Here is a 17,382-nt window from a genome sequence, read left to right as displayed (position 1 = left end):
TACTGCGTGTGTTTGCCCATTCAGTTCAAGGATAGAGATGATGTCCAGGACGGTGATTGGATAGGATAATTATTAGGATATCCTGTGTTTGGGTTACATTATTGTATCTAGCTGGCTTGCTGCTCGATCGCTCGTAGCAGCCGCTCGTTGCTGCTGCTCGCTGATATGTACATGCTCGCTGGCTCGCTGCACTGGCTGGCTCGCTGGCTCGCTGGCTCGCTGGCTGACGCGCTAATATCGATCGCGCGAACACACGAACACACAAACACACGCACACGAGAGCGAAAACATAACCTCCTCCAACTCCGTTGGGCGGAGGTAAATATGACCTTTCTGTTCGTAGCGCATGTTTGCTCTATACCCGATGGGCGATGGCGATGTGGCGATAACAACAAGTGCACTAATTAATAAGGACGATTTACTAATTTACTACTAATAATTAAGGCCGATCGCCTTACATAACATAAGTTATAACACTAATTACAGTAACAATCTGATATTAGCGGTAGGCTAGATTAGACATTTATAAAGTTCTAATAAATGTGTGGCCTTAGTAGCAGAGTAGTAACCTACTCAGTTGAGCTACGTATTTGTATCTAGGTAATTCCCTTCGTTACAGAAGCGTTGGTTATGGATACTCGCACATGCAGAATTTGTAAATAAATTTGCATAATCAGTGTAAATCAGTAAGCTATAACCACCAAACACAGAAGATGAAATATAAACTCGCTCTTAAGTAACTAATTTGAAACTCAATCAATGTGATACATATGCAACCAATGTATAGTGCACCTTTAGAGGAAATGCAGTGCATGTGTATAGAACATGCATGTTCCTGCGATCGGGGCTCGCTCCTGCATCCGGCGTCCTGTTATAATACCTTCTATGGTTTATATAATCCATCTATGTTCTCTGAGTGCAGTCTGACCTGAGATGTCTCAGGGTTTTATGTAGGCTAGATTTGGGCCCAAATATGGGGCCTATTCACAATCCAAATAAAGGTTAAAATTCACAATTTGAAAGCAGATATTTACTTCATTTTTGCAAGTGAGCAGTATGTTTTTTACAATATATTTTTACAGCACCACTCCATATCAAAGCTGATCGAGCTCTATTTTATTCAGTAATTTCACCAAAAACCACAGTTATTATAAACCTGAGATGTAGGCTATTTTCATGCTTGGTCCTGGGAAATCCTGGAAATTTGGCTAAAGTCCATTGAGTCATAATTTTACCAATGATCCCTGCTTGCCATCTGGGCACAATAAAACTTAATTAAGGAAAGACTTTGTTCACTATAATCATTGATTGTAATGTGCGAGGTACTAAGTAAGATTGCATTTGGATTATATCTAAGCATTCGAGATTCAATTCGCAACTCTCCTCGCTATTTTCTTCCTTACTCCCCATTCCTTATATTGACACCTACTCCCTTTCTGTTTATCCCTATTATTCTCTACCATATTTTATCTGTGGCTACGTCTCACCACTTTCTTTCAACTCGTTGTCTGTTCCCTCACCTACTCCATTCATCATCAGCTGAATGATTAAATTCTTGTTCAAGTTTTAGTTGGTGTTTTTTATGCACCATTTGTTGAAATACAATATACAAAATTGAATGATACTCTCAGGATAAATCGTACATTTAGCATTTTTGCAGTTAAAATTAAATAAGTAATGAGTAAAACACTAGCATTATGAAAATATGCGACATTGTTCTTACGTCACGATAGCTAACTTCGATGATCGCACATTTGTATTCTTAATCGATTATGTAATCGATAGCTGGAAACGTTCGACTTTCGATTATAATTGATCATCAGAACAACACTATGCCTACTATTGATATAATAAAATGTAACATAGCAACATCTGCCCGTGGATTTTTTCACTACATAGCGAGGGTATAGCAGAACATTTGAAAAAGTTCCACATTCTCATTTTCATTCATAAGTTTGCAGTTATGGCTCTTGGAACTTTTAGAGGCCCTTTGAGAATTGTAGCCCCGTAGGGAGAACTGGAAACAGCTGTGTTTCCATTCAGTAACAGAGTTGTCACAGCAGCGAGAGCTGTCTCTTAGTCTTACTTAGAGTCAGAGTCAAGTCAAAGCTATCGTTCTAACTTCTTTCTCTTTTTACACTGGCTTAATTTATTTATACAATGGCAAAATTAATTAAGAATTAAATTGTTAATGTATAAATCTAAATTTGATTCTAAATTTAATTGATCTAGTCAAATATGGATTTAGATAAAGATTCACAACTAATTATAATTCTTATTTCTAATTAACTACATATTCTAATAAAATATAAATGACACGACTTCATTTTATCTTTTTTCCACATTGGTGTGTTATAAAAGTCATGAATATAAGTATATGAGATGTATGTATGTGTTCATGGTTCTACCATGAATCTATTTATACTACTAAACATAGAACCATGGCTATAGAACAAGTGTTGGCATACAAATAAGAGCACACATTATACAGGAATGCATTATAATGTGGCTGAGCCTAAAATGTTTCCTTTGTTTTTTTCACCTTGTAGATTTGTGGTGTGGGAAGGAATTTCTTCAATGGAAACTTGGGAAGATTTGCCATACCATCATTTCTTGCATTTACTACGATTGTATATGCACAGCAACCAGGTAAGTCTGCCCAGCAGTTTTAACACTCGAAATATATACAACATCAATATGAGTTGCTTAAAGGGACTACGTCACGAATTTTCTATGGTAAAACTTGTAAAAAAAAAAATTGTCTTTTTTTTTACATTAAAAGTAAGAACTAACGGGACTAAACAAATCGTCAAATTCTTACCTGATAAGATTGTTTCTCAACTAGTTGAAAATCCAAAAAACCTGGACGATTTGAATTAAAATGTTCTCAACATTAATTGTTTGCTATGGGCTATGTATGGGTCACAAGTGTATGTTCACATCGAACAATATAGTAAAATAGGAAGTATAATGCAGCAATTTAACCATAAAATGTGAACAGAATTACTTATATTTTGTGAAAAAGTGGAAATATATTTTTTATTTTTTACTATTTACGGTGACGTAATCACTTTAAAGCTACGTTTATATCTGTTGTCCTCCTTTATTGCACACAAAACCTAACTGAAAGTACCTGAACATATATTTCATGAGCTAAAGTAAGGTAAACAGCATCATTCTCTTCTATTTTCGTTCTAGATATTTTCAATTGTTTCACCAAATAGCAGGAATTGTGTGGTATTGTTATATGGCCATACCAACATTGCATAATTCACAGTATGACGTGGAAACGGGAAAGTCCTACAGTTCACACTTACTGAGGAATAATTGCGTAATTGATGACATGCATTGTGCTGCTCACAGCAGCTGCTGCATTGTGCTAGTGAGCCTAGAACAGAGTGTGTGTGGGCAAAACTGTCTTGCGCCTTCTTAAGTAGTTTGAAACTATTCATTCGGCTTGCTCTTTATATATACATGTAGTCATTGACAGAAGAGCAGCATACATGATGTATGGGACACTAATGATCTCACTTCCTGACTCTCCTTACCTATTAGTGTATGTATAGTGGGTCAGAAAGTACCAATGCTATCTTCACACATACGTACGGCACTGGGTGTGGGGCACACAATCTATGCCTGCAGCATTTTGTGTGATTTGTTTCGGTCATCAAGCATCAGGTTTTGAAAGCACTAGTCGGAGGCAAAGTGGCAGATATTGTGACACGGCTTACCTTTCTGATATCATTAGGGATTTATGCACACTGGGTGTTGTGAAGAATTAGCGAGTGTTGCTGTCTTATTGAGTGCAGTGCATCAGTGCAGTGGTGTGGTTCAGCTATGATGCATTTGTCAATAACTAAGAAAGCTGAGGTGCATTGGTCAGCATCACTTAAAGAAGAATGCAAGACTGTCCTCCTTCAACCAGATGACACAAGAAACATAAGTAACAAAGCTATTTGAGAATAATGCTAGGTCTTTACATATATATTTATTTTGTAGCTATGCATGTTTAAAGTTTATTTGATTTGAGGTGATATAGTTGTTATCAGGTAAATAACTGAAAGATCAGCTCGTTTATATTTGTATTCAATGCAGTTACTCTATCTTAGTTGATTGTTTTCAAGTTTTCAAGTTTATTTTTGAGTTGAGTTTCCCCATCTCAAGAACATGTGATTCGGAATGTACATAATATAGCAGAGTGTAAAATATTATAACTGTTTCCTTTTTGGTTTTCTTGTTACAGATAAGAAAGTTGATGATGAGATTGTTGAAATGGCTGACAACCTTTATGACCATCACGAAGTTGACAAGCTCTATGAATTCCTCTCGCAATACAAGGTATATAGTTATTCATCGCTTATCACATGAAGATACCTTGTCATTGAGAAAAAGCTTTTTACAAGACTAGAGCCTTGCTTTAAAAGGAGGTTATGTACCATAGTCACAGTCACACAGCTAGGTGTGTTGTGCTCTATGCATGATATTCATTCAATATCCTTGTAATAAATAATTCAGGAATAGTATTACTTTTAATATTTTCATTTAATATTAAAACTATTAATCATAATAAGGCTGGTTGGAGATGAGGTGGTGGAGAAGATTTTGCAAGTACTCAGAATTGATGACTGGTTAATATTTTGAGGTCCATATTAGGATCTTAGCAATAATGGAAGTATGTGTTTTGAGTTTTTGCTTAGAATTTGATCATTTATATTTCGTGAATACATAAAATCGTATTTGTGAGGCCTATTTGTTGTCGTGAGAACAGCAATTGGTTCTCATATGAAAATGAAACGTTCAACTATTTGGTTGCGTCAACAGTAACTAATTTATTCCTGTGGACTCAACCTATGCTAAGTGGTAAGTGTTGCATTGTTACTATATTGCTAATTTCTGCTACCTTATTCTTCATGATGAGTTCCTTCCGATCATAGGGTACATTCCGTGGGGGCAGAAACAGGGACAATGATGATGATTTGAGTTCCACATGCAGGATTCAAAGAATGATGAGATTCAGTGGCGACTTGCGAGGGCTGCATCTGATAAGTCAAAGAAGGAGACAGATGAAACAAAGAAGAAGGAGCTCACGTATGAAGGCCTCCATCATGCTGAGATTGCTGTGAAACTGAATGAAAACAACTTTGCTGCTCACAAGGTACTGACATAATTGTGCCTATATAGACGATGCAATGTCACATGAGTGATAGAAATTTCGCTATCGTACTCACTCTGTTTGTGTTAGGTTCAAATTGATATTACTTGGGTGAGATTTTACCCCAATGGGTGAGATATTACTGTCATTTCTTATAATGACAAACAGTGATAGAATCTTTTTCTCACATTTCGTTCACTTATAATTATTGCGTTAAATTACAAACTATGTTCACTGAGAATGCTCACGTGTCACAATAGTCCATGGGATCATTGCACCCATGCTGTCAGCGAGCTATGTGATTAGTTGATTGGTTACTGTTGAAAACTCAATCACAGACTACCAAATTTTTATTGCTTGAAGTTGTATCACATTGAGATATCTTATCCAACTGTGGGTTCTTACATACTGTATTTCATATTGATGGCTCAATAAGTGTGCCTGAACTCACTCTGTTTTCTTTTACTGTGAATGATAGTTTTAATTGTCCTTTTTTGAAGCTATATGCCATTATAATGAAATAGCATCTTGGCATATCATGCAGGTTTAGTATCTGTTAGGAATTCTTTATATAGTGTCATGGTACGTGGTAGCTCTATATTAAAATAAACGTGATGTTTGGTGCTATAATTTCAACCATTAATTCTAACATTTTTGACTAATCTTTGTTTGCATTATTGTTAATTCTTATTCTAAAATTGTTGACTAATCAATATCAGAACAGTTTTTTTTATGTGCATAAATAATTTGAATTTATTTGCTTTCATAGCATGTTTCCAGAACATTTTTATTTCCTTTAATTTATTGCGGATACGTTTTCTACCGCTTCAGTGGTATGCTGCACAACTAGCGTATGTTGGTTTCTATGGCAATTTCAAGATTCAGATACAAAATTCGTACATTGTACGAGATCATTTTGGTGTAAGTTCAGATCTACATATGAATACCACTGTGCACTAGCTGGTTGATTTTTTGTGCATGTTTAGTAGTAGTGATTTGGAATGCATGTTTTTAAGAGCCCATCAACAGCAGTTGATAGGCCCTTGATGCTTTGTTGTATGTTTATGCATTATCCAGTGTTTCAGGAAAATAATCACTGGATAAACTTGTGACACATGTTGCTAGTCCTAGTCCATGATTTTTCCTGAAATTCTGGATTTCACGTCTAGCGGCCTGTGTAAATGAGCACTCGCACTATATATAGTTACATGTTTATTTGCATGTGTGCAATAGTTCACAATAGTTCTTTTATCTGACAGTGGTATTCCATACTGTTGGACTACATGGGTCGATATGAGGGAGTCAAATTCCGAATAGCTAACTCTTTTGGTGTTAAGGAACACCTTCTGGTGAGTCAGTTAATGTACAGACAATGTGATGTTCAGTATAGCTTAATATATTTTTGTACAATAACATTTTGCTTCATAATTGGGTCAATAATGCAGATAGAGCTTAATTGTAATAATTCGACACGTTTAATGAAATGAAAATATTGTTAATTCATCAATTTATGGCACATTTCATAGTGGTTTGGTTCACGCCAACACTGATGGCTTCAGTAGTTTGGTTCATATATTAGTTCTGCCCTAATTTAAAAAAGTAACAAGCAGGGGTAGAAATAAGGAGAAAAAAAAAGATGGTCCATCTAGTTTGAAATTTAGACGGTCCTCCTAAATTTTAGATGGTTCTTCTAAATTTCAAATTGTTCTCTAAAAGTAATGTGGCATGCAAGCGTAAGAAAGAGATTTTACATGGTGATGAAATGGCAATTATTCACCTACAATGAATGTATGAAATGATACAGTAATTGTTTATTCACTTTAATAGTATATTGGTTAATAAAGTTGTTTCAGTAGAATTTAGTTGAACCCATAACGGTCCGGTCCGTCAGACCATTGACTTTGAAAATCTGATGGTCCTCCTGATTATTTGATGGCCCTGGACCATCGCTTATTTCGACCCCTGAACAAGGCCAGCTAGGCTGCATTAGTTTGTATCAACAATTTGTATGAGCATGAGTAGCAATGTCTTCTGCATTTCAACAGGCGATAGAATATATTTTCTGTTTCTTTGAACAGGAGGGATATAAATAGATGTTTTAGCTATACAGGCGAGCATGAAGTTTGGTTAAGGATAGATAATCATTGTCAGCCATCTTTCTATGCATGTCATCTGTGTTTTATGTTATTATCTCTAGCATAAAATAAAACTATTAATTTTAATTTCATAAGGAAATATAAATTTTAATTGCATAGCTATCGACCAAGGTTGTATATAACCATGTTAATTAAGCTGACAAATTTTGTAAATTTTGAACTTATTGTTTTATTTATGTGGCAATATACTTATAACTGATGGTTGTTCAATATTTAGTTGGCTTAAGTTCACATTCTTATTTCAGAAAGCAATTGCGCTGAATCCACAAGATGCAACATCGATTCATTCTCTGGGATATTGGTACGTTTCCATCATCCTAACTCACGTTTCAATGCGTGAATCAAATGGCAATGAAGAAAACAGTGCCACGAGAACCATTATTTGTAGGCGTAGAATAGCGTACAAGAGGCTGAAATGTATTCTTAAAGAGTGTACCCAACTAATTCGCTGCTTCCGTGTCCTCATGGCTAGTTTTCTTTCGGATATGTAACTGTGGCATAGATAATTGGTTGTCATGCAAACACAAGGTTTACGTCATTGAAAATTTAACGATTTTTGCTTTACCAACAAATACTCTGACACATGGCTATTTCCACTCACTCTGGTTATCCTTCTATCTTCTGATCATTAAGGAATCTGTGAATTATATTGTTCTGAGCATGTGGTAATTGTTGTGAACATATGAGGGTGGGACGTTGACACCTGGTGGGTGGAAATGAGTTTTGTCGCAGCAGACTTGTTTGTATTGAATATCATCACGAATGAAGGAAACATTGAATATCATCAGGAATCTAATGAATCTCTCTCCCTCCCTCCCCTCTCTATCTATCTCTATATCAAAACAGGTTCATGATATAGGTATTTGAATAATGTTTATTATGGATTTCAGATGTTTTATAAATCAGTTATTTTTTTATAAATTATTATTATTGAATTAAACTTATCGGTAACTATTAGTGAATATGCTGTGCTTATAGTAATAGATAACAGCTGATCATAATACACCCTAGTTGAATATATTCTAATTATTAATGGTTTAATTTCAACGCATTATCCCAGAACTTAAATATTTTGTAGTACGATATATCCAATTTAGGATGTAACAAAACGTTTTTATTATAACGTTAATATGCATCTTAGTGGGTTTGTTTTTAGGTGTTTTGTGTTCGCTGACATGCCTTGGTATCAAAGAAAGATTGCCTCAATGTTGTTTGCTACACCTCCTACATCAACGTATGAAGAGGCGCTTAAATACTTCCTAGATGCAGAAAACGGTAAACAAAGAAGAACACCGGCATTCCTTTAATAGTAGCTGTGCAAGTATGACCTTTCAAGACAAAGCTGGATTTTTTTTGTAAAACTATGTATGGTGTTCATATTCAGCATATTAACGACAACTCAACCAAGGTAAAGAGTTTGACAAGTTTAAACTGGAAGAAGCAAATAAAAATCATTATATGAGGAACATATTTATATATATACATAAATTTAGATGACTAAGCAAAATAGTCATAGTAAGCGATGGTCATTTTAGGTTGTGAGTGAAGACTTTTCATGAATTCATATGGTTCTATTTTCAGTTGACCCCAACTTTTACAGCATGAACCTGACAATGTTGGGAAAAACATACATGCGCATTGGTAACAAGAAGATGGCACTGCTGTATCTGTCCAAGGCACATGAGTATCCTGTCAAAACTGAAGATGACAAAGATGTGAGAATTATTTGCTTATTATTTATTACAAATCCTCATTACATTTTGATGGTAATTGTGTGATTACAAGAGAAGTGTGAAAAACCATGCAATTGTGGAATTTCCTGGCGAAACAGTTTACTAACACCTGGTACATGTAGCCTACAAGTATGGTTACTTGTAGTATTTAATAGCCTAATATTCTGAAGTCGCGAGTCCAAACATCTGATTATATATTGCCATGTTTCTTACTACCCAATCTTTCTAGACATATTACTAAACATTTATTGATAATATTAGTTCAATTTACCCAGTTTAGTACAAAGGGATATAGTCATATACCTATGGTATACAAAGAAATGATCATTGGAAACTCCTCTTTACAGATTACCTTTCTTATGAGAAGACACATTTTAAGGGACATTTTGGTTAGGAACAATTACTGTTATGGGATGGAAGATACCGTAATTTTCAAATGACAAAGATAGCCAGTGTATCATGGAAAGTCTCTACCTAATTTCCTTTCCACAACTTTTTTCATTTATAATTTTTTTATTCTGTAAACGTGAAATTTACTTGTTACAGGCTCACAAAGAAGCCGGAGAGCTGTTAGCAAGCCTGGGAGTAAAGAGTTGACCTGTATTGTGATGTGAAATCTCTTATTTTGAAATTACGTAAGATGACAGGTCATGAAATTTTAATATAATTATTGATCAACAAGGTATATTTATAAGAACTTTATAAAAACTCTTTTTATAGGATATATGTCACTACACTTTATCAAAGCGTCTAGCATTTAGGGAAGAGAATTGATGCACAGCACTAAAGTGAGACAGATTATTATAGTGGGTGTAATTGTAAATGCCGCGAACAAGTCATAGCAGTTAAGATTCAAAATGAGTTCTCTAGCAAAGTTCTAATTGTAGGTTGAAATCCCACAAGAAACTGTCATTTTTGTTCATATTTAATCATTCCTTGATTTCAATTCCAAAATAAATTTGTTATACAGAATAACACGTTTATTTTATTTTCATTCAGGTATATATATAGTATAGTCTAGTGTTAACATCAGGGGCGTAGCTTATTAAGGCAAACAACTTTCATCTCGGACTATGTACTGTGTGGCAGCTAGAGTCACCTACTCTGTAATCACTGTAACATTTTCTATGAAAACAAAAACAAAATCTGGTTGCCCTTTAACTTCCTTGAATTCCATTTAATAGATTAGTAAATTGTAAATAGTTATGTAACGTTCACATGCAAGATCAGATGTAGACATAAAACAAGAACCCATAACGGCATCACCAACTATGACAATGGATCACATTTCGATTAGAAACTAATACTTGTCGGTCTAGTAGCTGTGTCTTCTGGCCAATCATATTAGCTTAGTGCCTACATTTTGGATTTCTTAGAGAAAAAGCTCATGATGGCATTAATACAGTCCTCTGACTGCCATCGCTCAACCAGCCTGTCACACTCTTGAGCATTGATCTTGTGTAGTATCTCCCTTTCCTGGTCCCGGTACAACTTCTTGGCGTACACCATCGACTGTAAGATAAACACGCAATTTTATAAAACATACGAAACACCACGTTGAAGTATACTCACCATTCTGAAGTCGGTTCCAAACTGTGACGACATACATGTTCTTTTCTATTTTTAATCAATTTTCATGTATATGTTTCATGTATAGAATGGTTTGTTTCTTATTGGATGTATTTCACATTTATCCTTGGGTTAGATTTCAGATGCAACTGCTGCCAAGCACACAATGATTGGGTAAACACCATGACTCGCGAGTATCAAAAAATCTTAGCAAGCAAAAACCCATTTACATTGCCAAAAACCACTATTAAACTTTATTTGCCAATGTTCAGCTATGTAAGGTACCACTCACGATTACCGACATCACAGGTGTACAAACTATGCTGCTTGTGCATGTTAAGGAAAAGGTCATGAAAGTGTACAGTTTGTATGGTTATGATAACATTAATATAATCTATGGTCTCTTACAATAGTCTTCAGCATGCAAAGACATTAAGACATACCTTCTGTATTCGACACAACTGACTGCACACCAAACTTACCTTTACAGGGTACTTTGCATGTCGCTGTAGTCGGGCAGTCACTTCCTTATGGAAGGAACTATCAGGGAACACCTCTGTAACCAGGTCCCTTTGGCATGCCTCATGAGCACTAATTTTCTGGTTGAACAACAACATTTCCGCAGCCTACAAACAAAAGATGTTTCGTTATGTATACTTTGTACATAAGATTTTACAAAAACCCTAATAAAATAAAATAAAGATAAAAATAAAATAGGAATATATATCGTGATAATTGCTTGTTGCAGGTGTGACAAACATTGTCGAGTGCAATCAAACAATTACATATACTTGCTTTTTTTATTATAATTTTTTATAAATAATTGGTTCATATTCTTTAATGCTCAATGTTGTATTCATATATACAGTAACGCCCCCTGTTATGATAACTTTGGTAAGGATAAACCATTTTTTGAAGGAATGCATCCCCAATCATATAATGAAATTCAATGCAAAAACATACAGTGAGGAAGTCAATAAGCTTTTGTATAGGAATAATCGAATGACCAGTAAAATAGTAATAATTAACTGTATCGTTGACATATAAAATAATCAAGTAATATGTCTTCAGTTAAGTATAGGTATTTATCAAGAAAATTATAGGATTGCCTATGCAATTATATAGGATGGAATAGCAATGCTGTTAAGCACAGATTATAATTCCAAAAATCTATTTCATGCATATACATGTCATATATATGTCATATAAAATGACATACATGTCATATATAAAATGCATATACATGTCATATAAAAGCATCAGTCATACCTTTCCAGTTCCCATTAGTTTAGGAAAGGTGTAAGAGGAGCAACCTTCAGGGGTCTGTCCAAGCTGGCTGAACGGTGTGTGAAACGTTGCCTATAAACAGTAATAACACAGAGTCACACATGCATAACCAATTACAACTGAATATTATTTATAAACCCAAACTACATCCAGTAATTGCAATCATTATAGTCGTGTTATGCTATTTACATGAAGTTGAGGAACTGCTACTGCTGCTGCTGCTGCTGCTGCTGCTAGTGCTGCTGCTGCTGCTGCTGCTGCTGCTACTGCTACTGCTACTGCTACTGCTACTGCTACTGCTCTACTGCTACTGCTACTGCTACTGCTACTGCTACTACTACTACTACATCTACTACTACTTCTACTACTTCTACTACTTCTACTACTGCTGCTGCTGCTACTGCTGCTGCTACTGCTGCCACTACTACTACTACAACTACCACTATCACCACTACTACTACTAAAAATAATAATCGTAATAATAACAACGTTTTACTCCTTAGCAATAGCAATTAACAACAACAACGACAACAATACCAACTGCAGTACTACCTGCATAGTCACAAGTCAAAATGAAGTGTAGCACTTATCTCCTTCTCACCTTATCCGTAGCATAGACAGCATCATATAGTCCTAGTGTAGTCACCATCACTCCAACTGCTGGTCCATTCACGAGTGATATAAGGGGCTTAGGGAAATCAATAAAGGCACCCACGAACCGTCTGCAAGTAAAAATCTCAACAGTCATTCAGTAATTTCATGGTATTTAGCCATGGCATATAAAGACAATGTGAAAAGGAGCTACTCATCAAAATAAATTATGCCACACCTCACTGTCATTGCTGATATCACAAGCATGCTAAGGGATGGCAAATTTATAAACTATTTCGCATTATTGACACGTTCTAGGTAAAAAAAATTTAATAAACATGATCCCAAGCATTTTTGCATACCTTTCACGTGTATTGGAAAGTACAAATGCACAACTTAAAAATAATGAACTTTGACTAGAGGTTTTTGATGGCTCAAGTTAAGTGGGTATCATCTTCAATGCTAGAAATAAGCAAGTTTCTTCTGGAAAAGTTTTGTCTGCTCACATATTTATTTCAATGCTCTAAGCCTGTAATTGATAATTACATGAGTATATCACGAGCATCATCAGCCATCTTAGCAATCTGATCAGGTTGAATATTTGCAAAGTTGCTCAGGTCATTGCCACTGGAGTAGTAGTCTCCCGTACCTGAATAATAACACTATGAATTATTACGAACTGCATAATAAACTATTGTGCATTATCAATATTCCAATTTATTAATTTGATCGTGCCAAAATCGATAAGTTTTACAGTATCAGTTCAGTTCTATAACACCGCCAGAATTTACATGTGCAACAAAAGTGACCAAAAGGAAGTTTCAAAGTAACTATTAGCATTGTTATTTGTGCTATTTATGATACTACTTTTATTATACTTACTTATTCTTCATTTCTATCATAATGGGGCTCCATAATAACGTGTCACAGATTACATTCAGTTATGCAGAGCTGTTCAGGCTGTACACAAATTCAGCCATATGTATCCATATATTGTGTAAACCTTATGATTGAAGTGAATAATAGAGCAGTAAATGTTTTCCCGGATAACCCAAACAAATTTTAGAAACTAATTGACCGATATCCAGGTGTCGAATACAGCTTACCGGTCACAGCAGCCAAAACAACTGTTTTGTCATTGCTAGCTTGGTCAAGTGCTTTAATGAGCTCCTCATATGTCTAAAGGAGAAGAAGATGATACACAGATGATACTCATACTAGCGCTCATAGGGTCTATGTCCCCCAGGGTACTGCCGGAACGTACCCTGGGTACGGTCCGGTATACCGAAACGTACCCTGGTAACTATCTAGCTGATATGGTTAGGGTTAGGGTTAGGGTTAGGGAGTAGGCGTAGGCGACTCCCTAGACTCGTTAGTGGAGTAGGCGAGGTACGGTCCAGCATATTAGATAGTAGTATTTAGTACCAGGGTACGTTTCGGGTATACCGGACCGTACCCAGGGTACGTTCCGGCAGTACCCTGGGGGACATAGACCCTATCAGCCATACTATAGTCACACATCTATAATTACCTCCGCCCAACGGAGTTGGAGAAGGTTATGTTTTCGCTCTCGTGTGTTCGTGTGTTAGTGTGTTAAGTGTGTTCGCGCGATCGATATTAGCGCGTCAGCCAGCGAGCCAGCGAGCGTGTACATGTGAGCGAGCAGCAGCGAGCGGCTGCTACAAGCGAGCGAGCAGCAAGCCAGCAAGCCAGCATGTACATGTCAGTACGCTGGCGTATATCGTGGGTTATTCGTGTGTTCGCGAGTCGTATGGCGTATGTCTCTGGCGGAGGTATGCACTCTCCGTGAGTGCACTCTGTCTAGTTATAACCTGTGTTCCTTCCTTCACACAGCCAACACTTATATTTACACTATCACATTGCCAGTTGCAAAATTGAATTTGAAGCACATGAACACTATACCCACCTGCATGGTGAGGGCATTCTTTTTGTCTGGTCGGTTGATTCTGATGGTAAACACTCCTCCCTCGTTGCTCACTACAAGGGTGTGATAGCCACCTGGTGGTGCTGCTGCTTGAGGTGATACAGGTTGAGCAGATGCCTCATTAGCCAGCAGTCCATTAACCACATCAATGTATTGCTTTTTGGCATCATCCTAAACGTTAAGCACATAGTTAGCTTTTCAAGCTGATAGATCACTTGTTATCAAAGAATTTAGGAGTGTGATGCATTTAACAGGATTAGGTAAATTTAAAAATGGATTAAATTTTTTTTTTATTGTTTAATCTCACTCCTTAGCATATTACCAGTAAATGCTATTTCCATATAGATGCAATATTACTACTAGTGTGTGTTAACTCACTTGCGAAAGATCTCCCAATGAGCTCCATGCAGTCCACTTTGCTTTGCCTACAAAATCCATCATGCCAGGCTTTGGTGCATTACAACTCCCTATCATGCTCTGCACATAGAAAACAAGAAACGTAAGCATGGCTACCAATAAATCAAATGAGATAAGTACAGAATATAGCTGGTCAGTTCACTATTTAAAAATATCAGTACATAGAACAAGTCTGTTACACTTGCTACATGATTTAGCATTGGGGCTTAGTGTAGAGTCGAATATGTGGTTCGTAGACAGTAGACGTAACAGCTGAGTAAGCGGTGGCAAGTACGGTTTTATTATAGACGCAGATGAACAGCACAGTCGAAACAGTGTGCGCATACTCGTTAGAGGATGCCGGCGTCTCTCTCATTCTCATCGGAACCCCTACTTTTTAAAACGTCCGCCTCGTCGTCGCGACCTTATAACCTTCAACTAATTTATGGCACGGGTCGTGGATCTAACGACCGGTCGCGACTAATGTAAGAAGGAACGCCGACCACCGTCGACGTGCACGGTTAATGATGGCCGTTTAATAAACCGCGTCGCATTCTTGTTGAAGTTAATAGAGTACCGAAGTGTGACGTCACGTTGTCAAGACAACGTACGGGCTGGTTCTACACAACTCACTGGCTCCATAACATTAACTGCGTGAAAATGTTGTGCGTACGTAAAACACGAGTGTGTGCGCTGCAGACAGCGGTAAAGCATCGGTAGCAAGTCGATCTTACAATATTTAATGAATTAAAAAAAAAAAATTTTCGTTGCTTTTCACTTCCATCCTTTGGAAATCTATAAAAACTGCAATAATGACTCTCAGAATGATGGTTACAATCGGGTACAAAACACGACACGCAGTTAATGTTACCAGAGCATATGATTGTGTAGAACCAGTAGGTTCGTTGTCATGCCACCGTGACGTCATCACTTCGTTACTCTATGCGTTCGTACCATTCTGAAATGCGTTCTGTCCACGCTGAATTATGTCTGCTATTAATATATGTAGCTAATGTCATCTGGGTCCCTTGCCGGCCGTCCCTGGACATTTGCCTGACTAATGTGCCAAATTCCCATGTCTCTATCTCAAAGCTAAAACACCGTACTACATTAGCATGAATTCTGCATAAACTGTCTGTCATATTAAACGTGGCAAAGGCAATAACATAGAGTTCATGCTGTCTACACGTGGACACATTCCTGCTGTTGCTTACAATACATACCTGTTTAAACAGTGCATACATCTGCAGTTTCACATCATTTCCTGGGTCTTCTGCCAAGCTGCCAACTTGCTGCTTGGCCTTATTGAAGTCGTCAAGTAGAGAATACAGGATTCTGTTTGTGTAGAAGCTGCGTGAATGTGCAGATGCCGCACTGGAAACACACAATTATTGCTATTACAATGGTAATCACAACAGTTTATACACTTTTATTTTATGATTGTAATTATTACTGCATTGTAACTGGTGCAGAGCATGTCACATGCCATATCTAATATCGGTTACTGAAAATCCATTTTTGGGTTGCTGCCACAGTGTATGAAGGTTTGAACTAGTGGATGAGAACAGTACATCACATCTGGTAGAACTAGCATTCAATTATATTTATTTACTACTCAGAATGTAACGAAAAACCTTTTCCTGTTGGTAGGTCTCACTGGCATTTGTTTATCTGGCGGAAAAATTTAATTGTCTGAATATGGAACAATTTTTACAAAATACTTTCATACATCTTAGTAGATCTTTCTGGATTGTGCTTATATACAGGACAAACGATTAAGGAGGAAGGATATTAAATGTTTAAGGTAACATTTGGGTTAATGTTTATTGAGTTAGGCTTAAAAAATCTTAGGCAGAACAAGGCTAGCAAGCAGAGCTGTCCTTGTTCTCCTGGCAGTGTGTTACATCGCTCACAGTTGGGCCTAGCAATCGTATTATTTACTCCTGATTTTACGTATAACAAAAATGTATAACTGGCCTGGATTTTCAAGTAACATGAGCGTTTTCTAGATGGAGAAAATCCGATGTCCTGCAGTCTCAGACAACATTGATTTTGGAGGTCCGCAAAACTTGTTTCCCGAGGAACCAGGCAAATAACTGTTTGTTAATCAGTACAAAATAATGATAAGGTAGGGTAGGGTAGTGTACGTATGCTTTCTTGTGCATATCTCAATGGACCAGAAAGTTACCTTAAAAAATTAACTAGCCTCAGCACTAATCGTTTTTCCAATATGCAATCACAATCCAAAGAGATATAGACCAGAATCTACTATATTAGGATGACCTATGGCCCTGCCATTAATCAACAAACTGATCGGGACATCTCTTCTATCATGTGGCAATAATTATTGAGGTACGGCAGAAAAAATCTGATTGGTTTTTACTTCACGGTGCATGACATGATCTGTGTGAAGTGCAATTACAATTAAACAAATAACTGATATAACAAGGCTCGACACTAACTTTTTTTTTCAGTGGCCCGATCGGGCCACCAAAATCATTGATTTTCAATTTTTGGTGGCCCGAAAATGAAATCTGGTGGCCCGAAAAAAAA

General features: G+C 36.7%; 2 protein-coding genes across 6 annotated transcripts in view; one reads left to right on the top strand and one right to left on the bottom strand.

Annotated features, from left to right (window-relative positions):
- LOC106819252 (regulator of microtubule dynamics protein 1-like) overlaps nt 1-10,013 on the top strand; it is a 12,181-nt gene extending 2,168 nt beyond the window's left edge. The window contains exons 2-10 of one of the 5 annotated variants that reach the window (XM_014823901.1): nt 2,550-2,649; nt 4,244-4,338; nt 4,994-5,155; nt 5,984-6,073; nt 6,412-6,501; nt 7,554-7,609; nt 8,465-8,583; nt 8,890-9,023; nt 9,588-10,013. In XM_014823901.1, the coding sequence (XP_014679387.1) occupies nt 2,550-2,649; nt 4,244-4,338; nt 4,994-5,155; nt 5,984-6,073; nt 6,412-6,501; nt 7,554-7,609; nt 8,465-8,583; nt 8,890-9,023; nt 9,588-9,638 (897 nt within the window). In that variant the 3' untranslated portion in view covers nt 9,639-10,013. Of the gene's footprint in view, nt 1-2,549; nt 2,650-3,485; nt 3,944-4,243; nt 4,339-4,993; nt 5,156-5,983; nt 6,074-6,411; nt 6,502-7,553; nt 7,610-8,464; nt 8,584-8,889; nt 9,024-9,587 lie in introns of those variants that run through there. The other 4 variants (XM_014823908.1, XM_014823922.1, XM_014823914.1 and 1 more) reach the window with 4 other exon arrangements.
- A 178-nt stretch (nt 10,014-10,191) lies between these two features.
- LOC106819243 (enoyl-CoA delta isomerase 2, mitochondrial-like) overlaps nt 10,192-17,382 on the bottom strand; it is an 11,987-nt gene continuing 4,796 nt past the window's right edge. The window contains exons 2-10 of the mRNA XM_014823893.1: nt 16,053-16,203; nt 14,812-14,910; nt 14,416-14,604; nt 13,595-13,667; nt 13,035-13,137; nt 12,499-12,619; nt 11,880-11,969; nt 11,093-11,236; nt 10,192-10,553 (exon numbers count right to left, since the gene is read on the bottom strand). Of these exons, the coding sequence (XP_014679379.1) occupies nt 10,398-10,553; nt 11,093-11,236; nt 11,880-11,969; nt 12,499-12,619; nt 13,035-13,137; nt 13,595-13,667; nt 14,416-14,604; nt 14,812-14,910; nt 16,053-16,203 (1,126 nt within the window). The 3' untranslated portion in view covers nt 10,192-10,397. The remainder of the gene's footprint in view (nt 10,554-11,092; nt 11,237-11,879; nt 11,970-12,498; nt 12,620-13,034; nt 13,138-13,594; nt 13,668-14,415; nt 14,605-14,811; nt 14,911-16,052; nt 16,204-17,382) is intronic.

Source organism: Priapulus caudatus, unplaced genomic scaffold (assembly GCF_000485595.1).
Source record: "Priapulus caudatus unplaced genomic scaffold, Priapulus_caudatus-5.0.1 Scaffold38, whole genome shotgun sequence".
NCBI classification, from domain to species: Eukaryota; Metazoa; Priapulida; class Priapulimorpha; order Priapulimorphida; family Priapulidae; genus Priapulus; species Priapulus caudatus.
This window is presented reverse-complemented; position numbering and strand designations above follow the sequence as displayed.